General features: G+C 45.1%; 1 protein-coding gene across 6 annotated transcripts in view; it reads right to left on the bottom strand.

The window, feature by feature from the left end:
• Positions 1-17894, bottom strand: part of LPCAT2 (lysophosphatidylcholine acyltransferase 2) — a 390784-nt gene that overhangs the window by 25236 nt on the left and 347654 nt on the right. For all 6 annotated transcript variants that reach the window (XM_068260831.1, XM_068260828.1, XM_068260829.1 and 3 more), the window contains one exon: positions 1052-1193. In XM_068260831.1, the coding sequence (XP_068116932.1) occupies positions 1052-1193 (142 nt within the window). The remainder of the gene's footprint in view (positions 1-1051; positions 1194-17894) is intronic.

The raw sequence follows: 17894 nt of genomic DNA, 5'->3' as shown, positions 1-17894 counted from the left end.
CCCTGCCTGCTGCTTAAAGTATTTTTTTCCCCTGTGTTCTAACGCCTGTTTTTAACGCCTATGCCACTTGTTTCAAAGCCACTTAGTGATCAAGCCACAGACTGAGCAAGCTCAGGTACTGAGTCCTGAAGCTGACCAAATACCTTCTGTTCCAGCTAATCCCTCCCCCTAGCTAATCCCGTGTCTGCTAATCCCCTGTCTGCTATTTTCCTAAGAAATGCGGAAAATTGGACTTACAAAGTTTTTGGTACACAGTTTCTGATTATGAAACTGTAAATGATTACATTCTAATAACGATACTATTTAAAAAGACTCAGTAACAATATTTTCAGCCTTATTTCTTGTATCCTATAAATTCCTATACCTGTTGTAATGTGGTCTGGATTACTGCAGCCTTTTCTAGTTGCACTGCACTGTCTCTGTAATATATCTAATCTTCTTTTATTTGTCAAGCCTTGTCGAGCCAGGGAGGAATGTGCTGCCTCTGCTGTGATAGGGAGAAGTTATGCACGCCCCCTGCACGGGGCGTGCAGGGGGCATGCATAACATAACACGGGGCCTGCAGGGGGCGTGCATAACTTCTCCCTATCACGCCCCCTGCATGCTCTGTGTGCTTTGTTTACTACTCATAGACAGAGCTCTCTGAGGGGGAAGGAAGCTGCCTATCTCATGCTGAGAACTGTGAGAATCCCAGACTGGAGTGCAGATAATTATCTGTGTAATAAAAACTTGTAGTATACTGTTACATGAGATATATACAAACATCACTTCCTGGTTAGCGGCCATGTTTTTTATTTGTAAACACTGCCTAAAACTGGCGATTAATAATAATACAATAAAATTTGTAAAGCGCTTTTCTCCCATAGGGCTCAAAGCGCATTAAAAGCCAGGATCGTGGCGGGTTGCTGTGGAAATGGCAAAGAGGGGCCCAGGAGAACATAATGAATAGAATTTGAGAGTACAGATTCTCTTTAAGGTGCAAGATTAAGCAGACATGCGGTATGAAAGTTGCATTATTTTTATTTTATTTACATATTTTTTATTTTATTACCGTACGATATTATTCCAGATTGGTCAGCATCCATATCCTGGAAAAGACTGGAGACTTCGAGGTCTGGAACTCCCAAAGAGCATTGCAGCAATGTGCCAAATTCCTTTTCTGTTATTTTGCCATCATTGTCTTCATCAAACAGCTAGGATTAAATTAAAGAAAAGCAATACTGAGTTTTTAGTGCTCAATTCTTATTTCAGCTACAATTAACAAAGATTATCCACCTTTAACTGCCTGTTGAGGACCATATAACTTAGCTTCGTTATCTCAGTAGTGCATTCTGCTGTTATTACTTGGACTCTCCTGAGTCTCTCTATGGAGCACAAATATGGCTGCGCTCCTAATCTACAAATTCAGTCATACCTCCTCCAACTCTCAGATGCTTTAACCAGTTCACCCCCAAGGGTTTTTATCCTAACAGACCAGAGCAATTTTCAGTTGTCAGCGCTCCTCCCTTTTATTCCCTAATAACTTGATTACTACTTATCACAAGAAAATGATCTATACCTCGTTTTTTTCGCCACCAATTAGGCTTTCTGTGGATAGTACATTTTGCTAAGAATTTTTTTATTCTAAATGCATTTTAATGAGAAAAACAGAAAAAAAAAGAAAAAAAAATATTATTTCTCAGTGTTCAGCCATTATAGTTTTAAAATTAAACATTCTCCTGTGGATAAAACAAACACGTTTTATTTGCCCAGTGGTCCCGATAATTAAACCGTTTAAATTATGTCCCTATCACAATGTATGGCGACAGTATATTATTTTGAAATATAAGTGGTTATTTTTCTGTTTGTTCTGGCCATAATTACAAGCCCCTATGTAATAAATTAAAATTAATTTTCCCTCATAAAATATAGAATAAAAAAAGCTGAGTCCCTAAGGCAACTATTTATTTATTTTTTTTAAGCTGATTTTTTTTTTACAAGTGTTTTTTTTGGGGGGGGAGGGTTGGAAGTGTAATTTTATTAATGATGTGTATATACTTGAAAATGTATGTATTTTGTAGGTGTAATATACTTTTTGGCCACAAGATGACACTAGTGAACACTCATGGGACGTGTTCACTTTTTTTTTTTTTTTTTTCTTTTACACTTTATTAAACTGTTACATTTCCTGTTTATGTGAATGGACGTAGCCGCTGTTCGCGGTCACGTCCATTCACTCCAGGCACTGCGATTGGGTAGAGGACCGTTCGGTCTTCTTCCCCAATCACCCAGCACGGGATCCCGATGGTAATGGCGGCGGTAGCGGCGCGCACACGGCGGTAGCAGCGGCGGGAATGCGCGACGTATTAAAACGTCATGTTGCCGTTAATAGCGGTAAGCATGACGTTTTAATACGATAGGATGTTGGTAAATGGTTAAAGATTCGCCTCTGCATCAGTGTAGCAGCTGCATGGATTAGCAGCATGGTTGAAAGCAGGCAGACCCGGATCCAAGTTTGAATATTCATGTGACTTTGGGCAGACCCGTTTAAAGAGACACTGAAGCGAAAAAAAAATGATGATATTATGATTTGTATGTGTAGCACAGCTAAGGGTGCGTACAGACATGCGACTATAGTCGTTTGAAACGATTGTTACCGACGGCATTGCCCGACGATCGTTTGTAAAAAGTGCACAAACGATCATTAAAACGACCGACCAACGAGATATGTCGTTGGTAAAGAACGATCCATTCTGCCAGATCTTTTCCAACGACCATCGTTCAAAAAGTAATGTCTGTACAACGATCGGTCGTTGATCGTTCGTTCTCAAAGCTTTGCACATGCTCAAACAGTTCTTTTTGACACTTATGTTTGAAATCAGTTTATACATCATGTTGCGCACGCAACGCTCGTTCCAAGATCGTTCGTACACGAACGATGTTCAAAGTAGCCTTTCTTCAAACGATCATCGGCCGATACCTCCTTTAACATCGTTCGTCGTTCAGAACGAACGATCGTTATCGTATGTCTGTACGTACCCTAAGAAATAAAACATTAAGGTCAGATATATCAGTGTAATTGTTTCCAGTACAGGAAGAGTTGAGAAACTCCAGTTGTTATCTCTATGCAAACAAGCCATTAAGCTCTCCGACTAAGTTAGTCGTGGAGAGGGCTGTTATCTGACTTTTATTATTTCAACTGTTCCTGGACTATTTACTTTTCATCTGCTAGAGGAGAGGTCATTACTTCACAGACTGCTCTGAAAGACTCATTTTGAATGCTGAGTGTTGTGTAATCTGCACATATTATAGAATGATGCAAAGTTAGAAAAACACTATATACCTGAAAATAAAAGTATGAGAATATTTTCTTTGCTGCTAATCTTCTACTAATTATTCATAGTACACAACCAATTCACTATATCATATTTTTTTTTCGCTTCAGTGTCTCTTTAAATGCAAGAAAGTGTAAAAGATCACTCCTGAGGTGAAAAACTGCAAAGCAAGCAGCCCAACACTGATTTACCCAAAACAAATTTACAAATAGCACATTCCTACCTTTATCTAATGAGCAGGCAGCCTGTCAGCCAATCAGGTGCAATGGTATACACCCTTTGTCTGCTGTATCAAATCTAGCAGGAATTGCATTAATTGCATAAATTTAGCAGCATGCAGGTGGGAGGCTTCAGTCGGACATAATCATGGATTATGTCACTTAGCAGGGACACTGTGTGCAGGTACAACTCCCACTTGGTCCCCTCCCTAACCACTCACATATCAACCACATCCTGGAAGCTGCAAAAAAAGAAATTTAAAACCCCAAACACTGCTTCACATGACAGTCAGGGGTTCCCGGACCCACGACTGTCATATGAACAAGTTCTGTCTTATCAGCTGATCGACAGACTGTACATATGCCCAATTTGACGTCCAAACGACGGGTTGTTTGGACATCCAAATGACTGGTCGTTTGCGCAAATCCGACATGTGTACGCACCCAGGGGCGTAGGAATAGACCCTGCAGCCCCTGCAGTTGCAGGGGGGCCCCTAGCAAGTCAGGGGCCCGGAGGAGGAAAGGCTGTCACCACCGGCGTACCTACCGGGGATGCGACTCTCTCAGCCGCAGGGGGGCCCGGCCGCCCGGGGCTGCTCTGGGGCCCGCTCACTGTCCGTGGGGGGAGCGCTGCTCTGGACCCCCCAGCAAGGTGCTCAACTGGCCGCAGCGTCTAATAGACGCTGCGCCAGTTCATTCCCCGCAGCCCCGCTTCAGCAGCCTGCATAGTCACCGGCAGGCAGAGCAGGGCTACGGCAAGATGGCCGCCGAAGAAGCCCTGCACTGGAGACTATTTGTGTCTCTAGTACAGGGCTTCGGCAGCCATCTTGCTGTAGCCCTGCACTCTGCCTGTCAGCGCGGGAGATGTGCTGCAGGAGGACTCGGGGAGCTGCGAGCCAGATGCCGGGAGAGGAGAAGACTTCTGTCAGGTAAGTGAATTGTTTTTTTTTCACAGGTGCATTTTTTTTTCTAGTGTCTGCTGCCTACATTGTGATTTTCTGGTCACTGCTGCCCACATTGTGATTTTCAGGTGTCTGCTGCCCACATTATGATTTTCTTGTCACTGCTGCCCACATTGTGATTTTCAGGTGTCTGCTGCCCACATTATGATTTTCTGGTGTCTGCTGCCCACATTACGATTTTCTGGTCACTGCTGCCCACATTGCGATTTTCTGGTGTCTGCTGCCCACATTGCGATTTTCTGGTCACTGCTGCCCACATTGCGATTTTCTGGTGTCTGCTGCCCACATTATGATTTTCTGGTGTCTGCTGCCCACATTACGATTTTCAGGTGTCTGCTGCCCACATTACGATTTTCTGGTGTCTGCTGCCCACATTATGATTTTCTGGTGTCTGCTGCCCACATTGCGATTTTCTGGTGTCTGCTGCCCACATTACGATTTTCAGGTGTCTGCTGCCCACATTGCGATTTTCAGGTGTCTGCTGCCCACATTGCGATTTTCAGGTGTCTGCTGCCCACATTGCGATTTTCAGGTGTCTGCTGCCCACATTGCGATTTTCAGGTGTCTGCTGCCCACATTACGATTTTCTGGTCACTGCTGCCCACATTGCGATTTTCTGGTCACTGCTGCCCACATTGCGATTTTCAGGTGTCTGCTGCCCTCATTACGATTTTCAGGTGTCTGCTGCCCACATTACGATTTTCAGGTGTCTGCTGCCCACATTACGATTTTCTGGTGTCTGCTGCCCACATTACGATTTTCTGGTGTATGCTGTCCACATTAGGATTTTCTGGTGACTGCTGCCCACATTGCGATTTTCTGGTGACTGCTGCCCACATTGCGATTTTCTGGTGACTGCTGCCCACATGGCGATTTTCTGGTGACTGCTGCCCACATTAGGATTTTCTGGTGTCTGCTGCCCACATTACGACTTTCTGGTGTCTGCTGCCTACATTACGACATTCTGGTGACTGACTGCTGCCCACATTAGGATTTTCTGGTGACTGCTGCCCACATTAGGATTTTCTGGTGACTGCTGCCCACATTACGATATTCTGGTGACTGCTGCCCACATTAGGATTTTCTGGTGACTGATGCCCACATTAGGATTTTCTGGTGTCTGCTGCCCACATTACGACTTTCTGGTGTCTGCTGCCTACATTACGACATTCTGGTGACTGACTGCTGCCCACATTAGGATTTTCTGGTGACTGCTGCCCACATTAGGATTTTCTGGTGACTGCTGCCCACATTACGATATTCTGGTGACTGCTGCCCACATTAGGATTTTCTGGTGACTGATGCCCACATTGCAATTTTCTGGTGACTGCTGCCCACATGGCGATTTTCTGGTGACTGCTGCCCACATTGCGATTTTCTGGCCCACATTACGATTTTCTGGTGAACACTGCCCACGTTACGATTGTCTGGTGAATGCTGTCCACGTTACGATTTTCTGGTGAACGCTGCCCACATTACGATTTTCTGGCCCACATTACGATTTTCTGGTGAACACTGCCCAAGTTACGATTGTCTGGTGAATGCTGTCCATGTTACAATTTTCTGGTGAACTCTGCCCACATTACGATTTTCTGTCCCACATTACGATATTCTGGTGAACGCTGCCCACATTACGATTGTCTGGTGAATGCTGCCCACGTTACAATTTTCTGGTGACTGCTGCTCACGTTACTATTTTCTGGTGACTGGTGCCCACATTACGATTTTCTGGTGAACTCTGCCCACATTACGATTTTCTGGCCCACATTACGATTGTCTGGTAAAATGCTGCCCACTTTACAATTAATTTACAGTGAAACGCTGCCCCATTACGATTATTTGGCACCTATGGGGGGGCCCCATCCAAATATTCGCAGGTGGGCCCAGTGATTTCTAGTTACGCCCCTGTACGCACCTTTAGTCTGTTTGTCTTCAGCAAACTTGTGCATCATTCATGTAATGTCTGTGACGTCTGAGCACTCACAGGCTGTCCCTCCTCCACCCCTTCAATCTCTGCAGCATTGCTGCCAGCACTCATACGTCTATTTGCAAAACACAACCTCTGGCTATGACGCCGTGCATGTTCACTCAACTTCATGGTTACATAGTTATTTTGGCTGAAAAAAGGCATATGTCCATCGAGTTCAACCAGAGAACAAAGCACACACCAGCCTACTCCCTCACATATCCCTGTTGATCCAGAGGAAGGCGAAAAAATCCTTACAAGTCACGGTTCAATTAGCCCCAAAGGGGAAAAAATTCCTTCCCGACTGCAGATGGCAATCAGATAACATCCCTGGATCAACATCATTAGGCATTACCTAGTAATTGTAGCCATGGAGGTCTTTCAACGCAAGGAAGCATCTAAGCCCCCTTTAAATGCAGGTATAGAGTTTGCCATAACGACATCCTGTGGCAATGCATTCCACATCTTAATCACTCTTACTGTAAAGAACCCTTTCTTAAATAAATGGTTAAAATGTTTTTCCTCCATGCGCAGATCATGTCCTTCTTTGTTCGAATTTCCTCTTGGACAAAATGTTGCCATTATTTATTTAGGGGTGTACTCACAGTGGGTTAGACTTTAATTGTTGTGTGTTATTTTTATTGAAAAGCAAATTTATACTGTTATAAAAGCTGTATACTGTCTACTTTACATTGTATCAAAGTGTCATATCTTCATTGCTGTCCCATGAAAAGATGAAATATTTACTAAATATTTACAAAAATGTTTGAGGTATACTCACTTTTGTGATATACTGTACATATAAGACAAATATTTCTCCAAGTGTAAAATGCACTATATATTACTTTTTTAAATGTCACTCTCACTTACAAAGTTTGTAAAAGCCTGAAAAATCCATCATGGAGTATTCTCAAAATATCCTTAAAGAGAACCTGAGGTGGGTTTGAAGAATATCATCTGCATACAGATGCTGGATCTGCCTATACAGCCCAGCCTTTGTTGCTATCCCAAACCCCCCTAAGGTCCCCCTGCACTCTGCAATCCCTCATAAATCACAGCCACGCTGCTGACAAACAGCTTGTCAGAGCTGGCTGTGTTTATCTCTATAGTGTCAGTCTGCTGCTCTCCCCGCCTCCTGCAGAACTCCAGTCCCCGCCTGCATCCCTTCCCTCCCTGCTGATTGGAGGGAAGGGACGGGGGCAGGGACCGGAGCTATGCAGGAGGCGGGGGAGCAGCTGAGACTGACACTACAGATGTAAACACAGCCTCACAGCATGGCTGTGATTTATGAGGGATTGCAGAGTGCAGGGGGACCTTAGTGGGGTTTGGGATAGCAACAGAGGCTGGGCTGTATAGGCAGATCCAGCCTCTGTATGCAGATAACATTCTTTAAACACACCTCGGGTTCTCTTTAAAGCGGAATGAAACCCAGCATTTCTATTATATAATATTATATTATATACAATCAGCATTTTTTTTTACTAGAACAGCATTCAAAGGGTTAATACAGGCCTTAGAAGCTCCCCTGCAGGGAAAGCTGGAGGAATAGGAAAGTGTAGATAATGTTATCTTGTGTTTAATTGTATCAAGTGAGGAATGTAAACAAACCCTTCTCTGACACTGCCAGGTCTCCTAAAGACATTGAGACAATCAGAAAGCATCAGAAAGCATTTATGCTTATGTTAGACGATGAATAAAGCAGTTATGAATAAAATGCAAAGTAAGCTCTCCGAGAAAAAAAAGTGTACTTTGGGAACGTATAATTCTAAATGAATAATAATACTTATGCACAAAAGCAAATATGTTAACCGGATGGATTGGCTTATAAAAAGTAGGAAAACATGTTTTTATTGAATATTATGTCAGGGTTTTATACCGCTTTCAAGTCCCTTTCACACATAACAGAATTTGGGGTTGATTCACTAAACAGCACTAGTGAATAACGCTATAGCGCTACATGAATTACGCACATTATTGCACATGTAAAACGTAATGCACGATAAAAATCACACAGCCCGCGGTATAACTACACAAAGCACGGTAGGGATACACATCGCGCATTACAAATGCACAGCGCGTTACAACTAGATAGCGCTCATTACTTTAAGTGCATAGAAGTTTACGTGTGTAATGTTAACATTTGACAGCTGTTTGCCTATATAAGCTTCGCTCAACAGCATTTGCTTCAGAATAGTTTGAGACTGGGCAAGTAAATGTTATTTGTTTCTATGTGTCCTGTACATTTTTCAGCTGTTTTTGGCATATGTGTATTTTTTCATTGTTTTTTAAAGTAGTAATTCAATTGTGTTGGTCATATGTACAATGCCAAGCAACCATAGCTGGGGACACTGTGAAGCTGCAGCATACTGCTGGGGACACTGTGAAGCTGTGACACAGTGTGTGCTGGAGCTGACATAGAGGTAAAGGGGACAATCAGAAATAAATATATGGATCAAGCCATCTCCGCAGAATTTGCGGAGAAGGGACATAGAGTAGAGGCGTTAAAATTTCAGGTTTTACAACAGGTCCCTCATCCTAGGAGGAGAGGCGATAGGTTAAAATTGTTACTAAAAGCGGAAGCAAGGTGGATCAAACATTTGGGGACCTTGGCCCCTACTAGTCTTAATAGGGAATATGAACTGTTTCCCGTTTTATAATGTATGTATAATTGGGGCTGGTTCATGCTGCAGCTGGTCTCACTTCTTTTTAAGTCAAACATTTTGATTGTCTAAATAGCATTTTTATTATTTTTGTCCACTTAGATTCTTTTTGAAAGATGGAGTAATCAGGAGATTCCCAATTCCATCTGCATTACCTTGCACATGGACGGCCTTTGTGTGAGTAATATTGCATTTCACTAAGCGCCCATTCGGCTTGAGGGGTATTTAAGGTATATGCTTCCTTTAATAGTGGCAGATGGATAGCTTGGTGATGGACAGTAGTTGGCCGCAATTTTCTTTGGGAACATTTAAAGTAGTTATACCCTTTTGTGTTGTCTCTAGATGGCGATATGTGGTTCCCCTAAGGTGGAATGCATATATCGCCTGTATATGTAGTTACGTATATGGAAGCCACATGTAAGCCATGGTTGGCCGCATTATACACGGCTTTCTGTATTGAATTTAAAGTGCTTGCGTATATATTTTTACGCATTGTATGCGTATTCATGCGAGATTAGTTTTTTACATGATGTCATCTATACACGCCTACCAGAAGGTGGAAGTGGCTAAAAATGGATGATTCAGCTATGTTTTGCTAAATGGAGGCGGCGGTTTTTAGTTCTATGGGCGGTGACAAGGTTCCCCATCAAGGCTGTTTATGGTACAGGTGTGCAAGGTGGGTGGACTTGCCTGTATTTCTCCATCAGGTCCTCTCTATAGGTGATTGGTTATCTGAGGGGTGGGGTGGATTATATAAGGATGTAGTTGCAATGGCGCTTGTCATGCTATCATTTGACAAACAGCGGTTAGCCGCTCGAAATGGCGACAGTCCGTTGTGAGCAGACCTGGCCGCAGCATGGACATAGCTCCTTCCATTGAGTGTGTCCTCTACCTTCTGCTTGCAGCAAGAGCTATAAATACTACTAAGAACTGTAGTTACATCCTGTATTGTGGCTGGATGTCCGGGTTGATGTTGTTCACATTGTGCAAGTGAATAAATCTACAGTTGGAACTATCTTGTGCTGGTCATCTCTACTATTGGATTCTACAAGTCTGTGGCAGCCACGCAAACTAGACCGTGCCCTACCAAGGCAAGTGAGGTGTGCTGTCTGAGGAGGAGGACGCACATGAACATAGTGCACAAACAAATGAGTTGTAAGAGGCCATACAGATGGAGGCAAAAGATGGGGAAAAGATTTCTAATATCTACTCTTACAAGACATGACAGAAAACCAGTGGCGGTGCTACACTAGGGCAAGCTGGGGCACAGCCCTACCCCCCTTCACTTGGGAATTGCTGTGCCCTCCTCACTGACCCCCAATCCCCCCATAACATACAGTTAACTGTTTACAGGCTCTTTAGGTTCCATAAAAAACAAACAAGAGCACCCATAGTGTTTTACCCACTCCCCTTAGCCCAGCTTGTAGAGCTGATTGAAGTGTGCATGCTAGGTACCTCTTTAGTTACCTTTTCTTTCATGATAGCATCATCATTTGTACTACCTGCTCTGCTCAAAAACCTATGTGTTCTGTTTGTGATGTTTAGGTTCGGGTTCTGTCATTTATGGACTAATTAGCCTTAATTTTATCACCTAGGTTAGGAAAATGAAATTGAAAAAAGGCCATACAAACCAGAGGCGTAGCTAGGGTTTTCAGCGCCCGGGGACAAAGACTATTAATGCGCCCCCTAAGGTGAAGGGTCGTGACTAAATGTGGGCGTGGTTATGGGTGCTCCACATTTGGTCACGCCCCTTCAAATGTACATGGAGGTTAGCAGGCTTACGCTTACCCACCCTCCCTCAGTATGTACCTTCCAGCATGTTCCAAGACAAATTCAGCAATCATGAGCCCCCCGCATCAAGACAAATTCTGCAATCATGAGCAAACATGAGGCCCCCAACATGACCAACTCAGCAATCATGAGGCCCCCAACAAGACAAATTTAGCAATCCTGAGGCCCCCAACAAGACAAATTCAGCAATCATGAGGCCCCTAACAAGACAAATTCAGCAATCATGAGGCCCCTAACAAGACAAATTCAGCGATCTTGAGGCCCCCAACAAATCATGAGGCCCCCAACAAGACAAATTCAGTAACCATGAGGCCCCCAACAAGACAAATTCAGCAGTCATGAGGCACATAAATAGACAGCATTTCACATAAATAGGCAGAATGTCCCCTTAATATGGTAGACATAGACACCTCTCACCTGGCAGCAGTTCCCCAAAATACACTCAATCTGACAGCAGTGCTTCCCCAAAAATAGGTAGCCCCAGGTCTATAGGTGTCCCCAGAATAGGTGGCCAGCAGTATAGATGTCCCCAGAACAGGTAGCCAGGGGTAGAGATGTCCACAGAACAGGTAGCTAGGGGTATATGTGCCCAGTATATGTAGGCAGGGGTATGTGTCCCCAGTATATGTAGCCAGAGGTATATGTGCCCAGTATATGTAGCCAGGGGTATATATGCCCAGTATATGTAGCCAGGGGTATATGTACCCAGTATATGTAGTTAGGAGTATATGTGCCCAGTATATGTAGACAGGGGTATATGTGCCCAGAGTAGGTAGCAAGGGGTATATGTGCCCAGAGTAGGTAGCCAGGGGTATATGCCCAGTATATGTAGTTAGGAGTATATGTGCCCAGTATATGTAGGCAGGGGTATATGTGCCCAGAGTAGGTAGCCAGGGGTATATGTGCCCAGAGTAGGTAGCCAGGGGTATATTTGCCCAGAGTAGGTAGCCAGGGGTATATGCCCAGTATATGTAGGCAGGGGTATATGTGCCCAGAGTAGGTAGCCAGGGGTATATGAGCCCAGAGTAGGTAGCCAGGGGTATATGTGCCCAGAGTAGGTAGCCAGGGGTATATGCCCAGTATATGTAGTTAGAGGTATATGTGCCCAATATATGTAGGCAGGGGTATATGTGCCCAGACTAGGTAGCCAGGGGTATATGTGCCCAGAGTAGGTAGCCAGGGGTATATGCCCAGTATATGTAGTTAGGAGTATATGTGCCCAGTATATGTAGGCAGGGGTATATGTGCCCAGAGTAGGTAGCCAGGGGTATATGTGCCCTGAGTAGGTAGCCAGGGGTATATGTGCCCAGAGTAGGTAGCCAGGGGTACATGCCCAGTCTATGTAGGCAGGGGTATATGTGCCCAGAGTAGGTAGCCAGGGGTATATGTGCCCAGAGTAGGTAGCCAGGGGTATATGTGCCCAGAGTAGGTAGCCAGGGGTATATGCCCAGTATATGTAGTTAGGGGTATATGTGCCCAATATATGTAGGCAGGGGTATATGTGCCCAGAGTAGGTAGCCAGGGGTATATGTGCCCAGAGTAGGTAGCCAGGGGTAAATGTGCCCTGAGTAGGTAGCCAGGGGTATATGTGCCCAGAGTAGGTAGCCAGGGGTATATGTCCAGTATATGTAGGCAGGGGTATATGTGCCCAGAGTAGGTAGCCAGGGGTATATGTGCCCAGAGTAGGTAGCCAGGGGTATATGTGCCCAGAGTAGGTAGCCAGGGGTATATGTGCCCAGAGTAGGTAGCCAGGGGTATATGCCCAGTATATGTAGTTAGGGGTGTATGTGCCCAATATATGTAGGCAGGGGTATATGTGCCCAGAGTAGGTAGCCAGGGGTATATGTGCCCAGAGTAGGTAGCCAGGGGTATATGTGCCCAGAGTAGGTAGCCAGGGGTATATGTGCCCAGAGTAGGTAGCCAGGGGTATATATGCCCAGTATATGTAGTTAGGGGTATATGTGCCCAATATATGTAGGCAGGGGTATATGTGCCCAGAGTAGGTAGCCAGGGGTATATGTGCCCAGAGTAGGTAGCCAGGGGTATATGTGCCCTGAGTAGGTAGCCAGGGGTATATGTGCCCAGAATAGGTAGCCAGGGGTATATGTGCCCAGAGTAGGTAGCCAGGGGTATATGCTCAGTATATGTAGTTAGGGGTATATGTGCCCAATATATGTAGGCAGGGGTATATGTGCCCAGAGTAGGTAGCCAGGGGTATATGTGCCCTGAGTAGGTAGCCAGGGGTATATGTGCCCAGAGTAGGTAGCCAGGGGTATATGCCCAGTATATGTAGGCAGGGGTATATGTGCCCAGAGTAGGTAGCCAGGGGTATATGTGCCAAGAGTAGGTAGCCAGGGGTATGTGCCCAGTATATGTAGGCAGGGGTATATGTGCCCAATATATGTAGGCAGGGGTATATGTGCCCAGAGTAGGTAGCCAGGGGTATATGTGCCCAGAGTAGGTAGCCAGGGGTATATGTGCCCTGAGTAGGTAGCCAGGGGTATATGTGCCCAGAGTAGGTAGCCAGGAGTATATGTCCAGTATATGTAGGCAGGGGTATATGTGCCCAGAGTAGGTAGCCAGGGGCATATGTGCCCAGAGTAGGTAGCCAGGGGTATATGCCCAGTATATGTAGGCAGGGGTATATGTGCCCAGAGTAGGTAGCCAGGGGTATATGTGCCAAGAGTAGGTAGCCAGGGGTATGTGCCCAGTATATGTAGGCAGGGGTATATGTGCCCAATATATGTAGGCAGGGGTATATGTGCCCAGAGTAGGTAGCCAGGGGTATATGTGCCCAGAGTAGGTAGCCAGGGGTATATGTGCCCTGAGTAGGTAGCCAGGGGTATATGTGCCCAGAGTAGGTAGCCAGGAGTATATGTCCAGTATATGTAGGCAGGGGTATATGTGCCCAGAGTAGGTAGCCAGGGGTATATGTGCCCAGAGTAGGTAGCCAGGGGTATATGTGCCCAGAGTAGGTAGCCAGGGGTATATGCCCAGTATATGTAGTTAGGGGTATATGTGCCCAATATATGTAGGCAGGGGTATATGTGCCCAGAGTAGGTAGCCAGGGGTATATGTGCCCAGAGTAGGTAGCCAGGGATATATGTGCCCAGAGTAGGTAGCCAGGGGTATATGTGCCCAGAGTAGGTAGCCAGGGGTATATATGCCCAGTATATGTAGTTAGGGGTATATGTGCCCAATATATGTAGGCAGGGGTATATGTGCCCAGAGTAGGTAGCCAGGGGTATATGTGCCCAGAGTAGGTAGCCAGGGGTATATGTGCCCAGAGTAGGTAGCCAGGGGTATATGTGCCCAGAGTAGGTAGCCAGGGGTATATGTGCCCAGAGTAGGTAGCCAGGGGTATATGCTCAGTATATGTAGTTAGGGGTATATGTGCCCAATATATGTAGGCAGGGGTATATGTGCCCAGAGTAGGTAGCCAGGGGTATATGTGCCCAGAGTAGGTAGCCAGGGGTATATGCCCAGTATATGTAGGCAGGGGTATATGTGCCCAGAGTAGGTAGCAAGGGGTATATGTGCCCAGAGTAGGTAGCCAAGGGTATGTGCCCAGTATATGTAGGCAGGGGTATATGTGCCCAGAGTAGGTAGCCAGGTCAGGTGTCCCCCTCCCCAGCAGGAGGGGAGCAGCGCAGAGAAGAGGAAGAGCTGCTCTCCCTCCCTCGCTGTCCCCTCCAATGTCCGGGTGGCTGGCAGCGGCGGGCGGAACTTACCTCCGTCTCGTCGCAGCGCCGGATGGATCTGCCACTACTCTGGTCTGGTCCAGACCAGAGCAGCGGCTGCGCACCCGAACTTCCGGCCGGCGCTGGAGCGAGACGGAGGTGAGTTCCGCCCGCCGCTGCCAGCCACCCGGACATTGGAGAGGACAGCGAGGGAGGGAGAGCACCTAAGGTGAGGGAAGGAGGGGGGAGATGGCCCCCCTTCCCCACCGTCCGCACAGCTCTCCCTCTTCTCTGCGCTGCTCCCCTCCGCCGCAAAAAAAAAACCAAAAAAAAAACCCGCAGCTCAGCCAGGCGGAGGGCGCCCTTGGGGACCAGGCGCCCCGGGGCACTTGTCCTACCCTGACCCCCCCTAGCTCCGCGCCTGATACAAACATTGATTTTGATCAGTTTGAATGAATCTGCCATTGTTCATATATATCCAATCGATGCACTTTCAATCAACTTTGTGCTGTTTGATTGGAAGTCTGATTGAACATGTTGGAAAATCTCTGTGTGATGGGGGCAGGGCAGTAGTGGTGGGGGATTGATGGCCAACAGCTTTGCCCTGCATTGAGCAGTAGAGCACTTGCAGTTTGATTGAAGTTTGATAGAGTTCTGCTGGAACCTGTCAAAATTAAGCTGTGAATGAGTCAATCACTAAACAATCAAATTCAAGTAAAAAATGATTGCTGGGCATATGAGGTCATAATTGACCTGTGTATGGTAAGTAGGAATTTGCAAGCAAAATTGACACGTTCGGTCAAATCGGCCCCATTTTTGCTTAGCCTGACAAACTCAACAGTCAAGTTTGCCATGTGGCAGGCTTGGGTAACAATGAGGAAGTACACAGGGCAATAAAAGTTTTTTTCCATGTAAATGGTAAAATAGTTGATCTTACATCAGTCATGAACTCCCACCCAGGGCCGGTTTAAGCAACAATGGGGCCCCAGGGCAAAATAAACCTGGGGGGCCTCCCCAACATATACCCCGGAACAAAAATCGGGATTAAGGGACCTTTTTTGCAGCTGGTATAGTCAGGGTTTGAAGCCCCAATCGGTCGGAGCTCCCCATTCTGGCTATATCCCAGCCTGCATGAGGGACAAGGGGTTAAAAAGTTTCAGGAGGGGGGACCCGACATAATTTTTTTTAAAAAAAAATTGCCACACTCTAAACATAAAAAAAAAATTGGGAAAATAGGGAAAAATGCCAGGGATCTTCATACAGCCATATTGCGGCTGTATAGCGATCCCTGGCCAAAGCACTGCGGCTGCTTATAGACTCCCTGGAAACCCCGTCAGGAAATTTATTGCGCTTTCGTTTGATGCATGTAAAATTACACTACCGTTAGGTTTGCTACTAAAAGTGACATTTACTGCATTTAAAAGTATACTTTTTTCCTTCTAAACTTTAAAATCGATTTTCTCAAAAACAATAAGGTCTTTTTGAAAAATTGTTTTTCCTCTTATTCCTAATGATCTCCTTAACATATCCTGCAAATTTAGGGTTTCTAGCATTTAAGGTGGATTTGCTATTAACCATTAAAGTCGGCAGGTTTTTAAATGTGTATTTTTTTTTCCTTTGAAACTTTCAAATCGATTTTCTCAAAAACTATAAGGCCGATTTGAACATTTTTTTTTCCTCTTGTAGCCACTGGGGGCCCCTACAAGCTCTGGGGCCCTGGGGCAGCTGCCTCCTTTGCCTTAATGGTAGCGCCGGCCCTGCTCCCACCTTATCGATGTTAGCATGATTATTTTGTGATTGACAAAAAAGAACCAGCATTGCTGTTCACTATTCCATTTAACACTAGACAGATTTAAAATATAATTTACATTTACGATCGATTTGAGGTTTTGTCTAATTTAATGTCTAACTGAGGAAAATAATTCTATAGTGTATAGCTACTTTAAGCATAGTTATTTTATAATGGACAAAAAAATTGTAATCGATTAGATGTTGTCTCTTTGCTTCTTTATTCTAATGCTAGATGTGTAAATGTGCATACACATGTCAAATTTTTCCAAATGACCGGCTGTTTGGACGTTTGAAGGTCCGGTCGTTTGGATGTCAAATCGGGCGTGTGTACGGTCGCTTGGCTGATCGTTCAAATCCAGTCTTATCAGGTGAACGGCCAATCGTATACACGCCCGATTTGACGTCCAAATGACCGGTCATTTGGAAAATCCGACGTGTGTATGCACCTTAAGACCAATCTGAAGACAATGCCACTTATCTCTAATGGCTAGGCCATCAATCAGCAAGGCCAATAACAACCCATAACTCTCTCAGCTGTCCACTCCTTCAGAGGTGCTTGAGAAGGAAGGCTGAAGGCGGTAAAAATATATTTTAGACAAATAATGTACACAATTAAAGACAGACTTGATGGCCAATAGGTGCCTGCATATGTTCTAAAGAGGACAAAAAGTTCCCACGTGACAGCTGAGGACTAAGGGAACCACAGTTGTAGTGACTGTTGTATACCATAAAGGGGAGTTATCAACAGGGCCAGTTCTACAATTTTTGCTGCCTGAGGCAAACGTATGAGGATTTAAAAACAAAATCACAGCTACAGTACATTCTGTGGAATGAGACACTCTCTGGTGCAAATTCAGCAATTGTTTCGATGTCCATACAGCAGGTGGGGGGCACACAGAACATTTATAATTATTGTGACTGAACATTAAGGGCGCATTCACAGTGGGACGTTATTGTCCTGTGTTACAGAATCATTACAACGCAGGTTAGCGCCCTGTAATGTTAAGCCTATGCGGCATTCACAGTGCAACATTAACGTCGCGTTGTAAATTTTGCATTATTGTAACTGACTGCTTGCAGTGCGTTGCCTCTAAGCAGACTTTAAAAAGATACAGAGAGGCATACTTTTTATTGCCTGTATGCTCCACTGTATCTACTGTATGCAACGGTAATGCAGCGTTAATGTGCGTTACCACCTTTTTTGTGTTGCGTTGTAATCCTGTGTTGCAACTTTAACGTTGCATTAAAACACAACATCCCACTGTTAATATGCCTTAAGGATTTACTTAACCACTTAAGGACCACAGGCTTTCGAATCTGGCCTCTGGGAGACTGATGTCACTCAAGCAGAGATGTGCGCACATCTGCGCGTGTGATCTCCTGCTAAACCCCCCCCCCAGTACTTGACGCCAACTGGTGTTACGCGGTCCTGGGGCTGCGGTCGGGAGGGGGTTAATACTTTGAAATTTGTTTTGTAACTGTAAAACTTTTTTATTAGATATAATTATTTAA

Source organism: Hyperolius riggenbachi, chromosome 11 (genome assembly GCF_040937935.1).
Source record: "Hyperolius riggenbachi isolate aHypRig1 chromosome 11, aHypRig1.pri, whole genome shotgun sequence".
NCBI lineage: Eukaryota > Metazoa > Chordata > Amphibia > Anura > Hyperoliidae > Hyperolius > Hyperolius riggenbachi.
The sequence above is the reverse complement of the archived record's forward strand: the minus strand, read 5'-3'. Positions and strand labels throughout refer to the sequence as shown.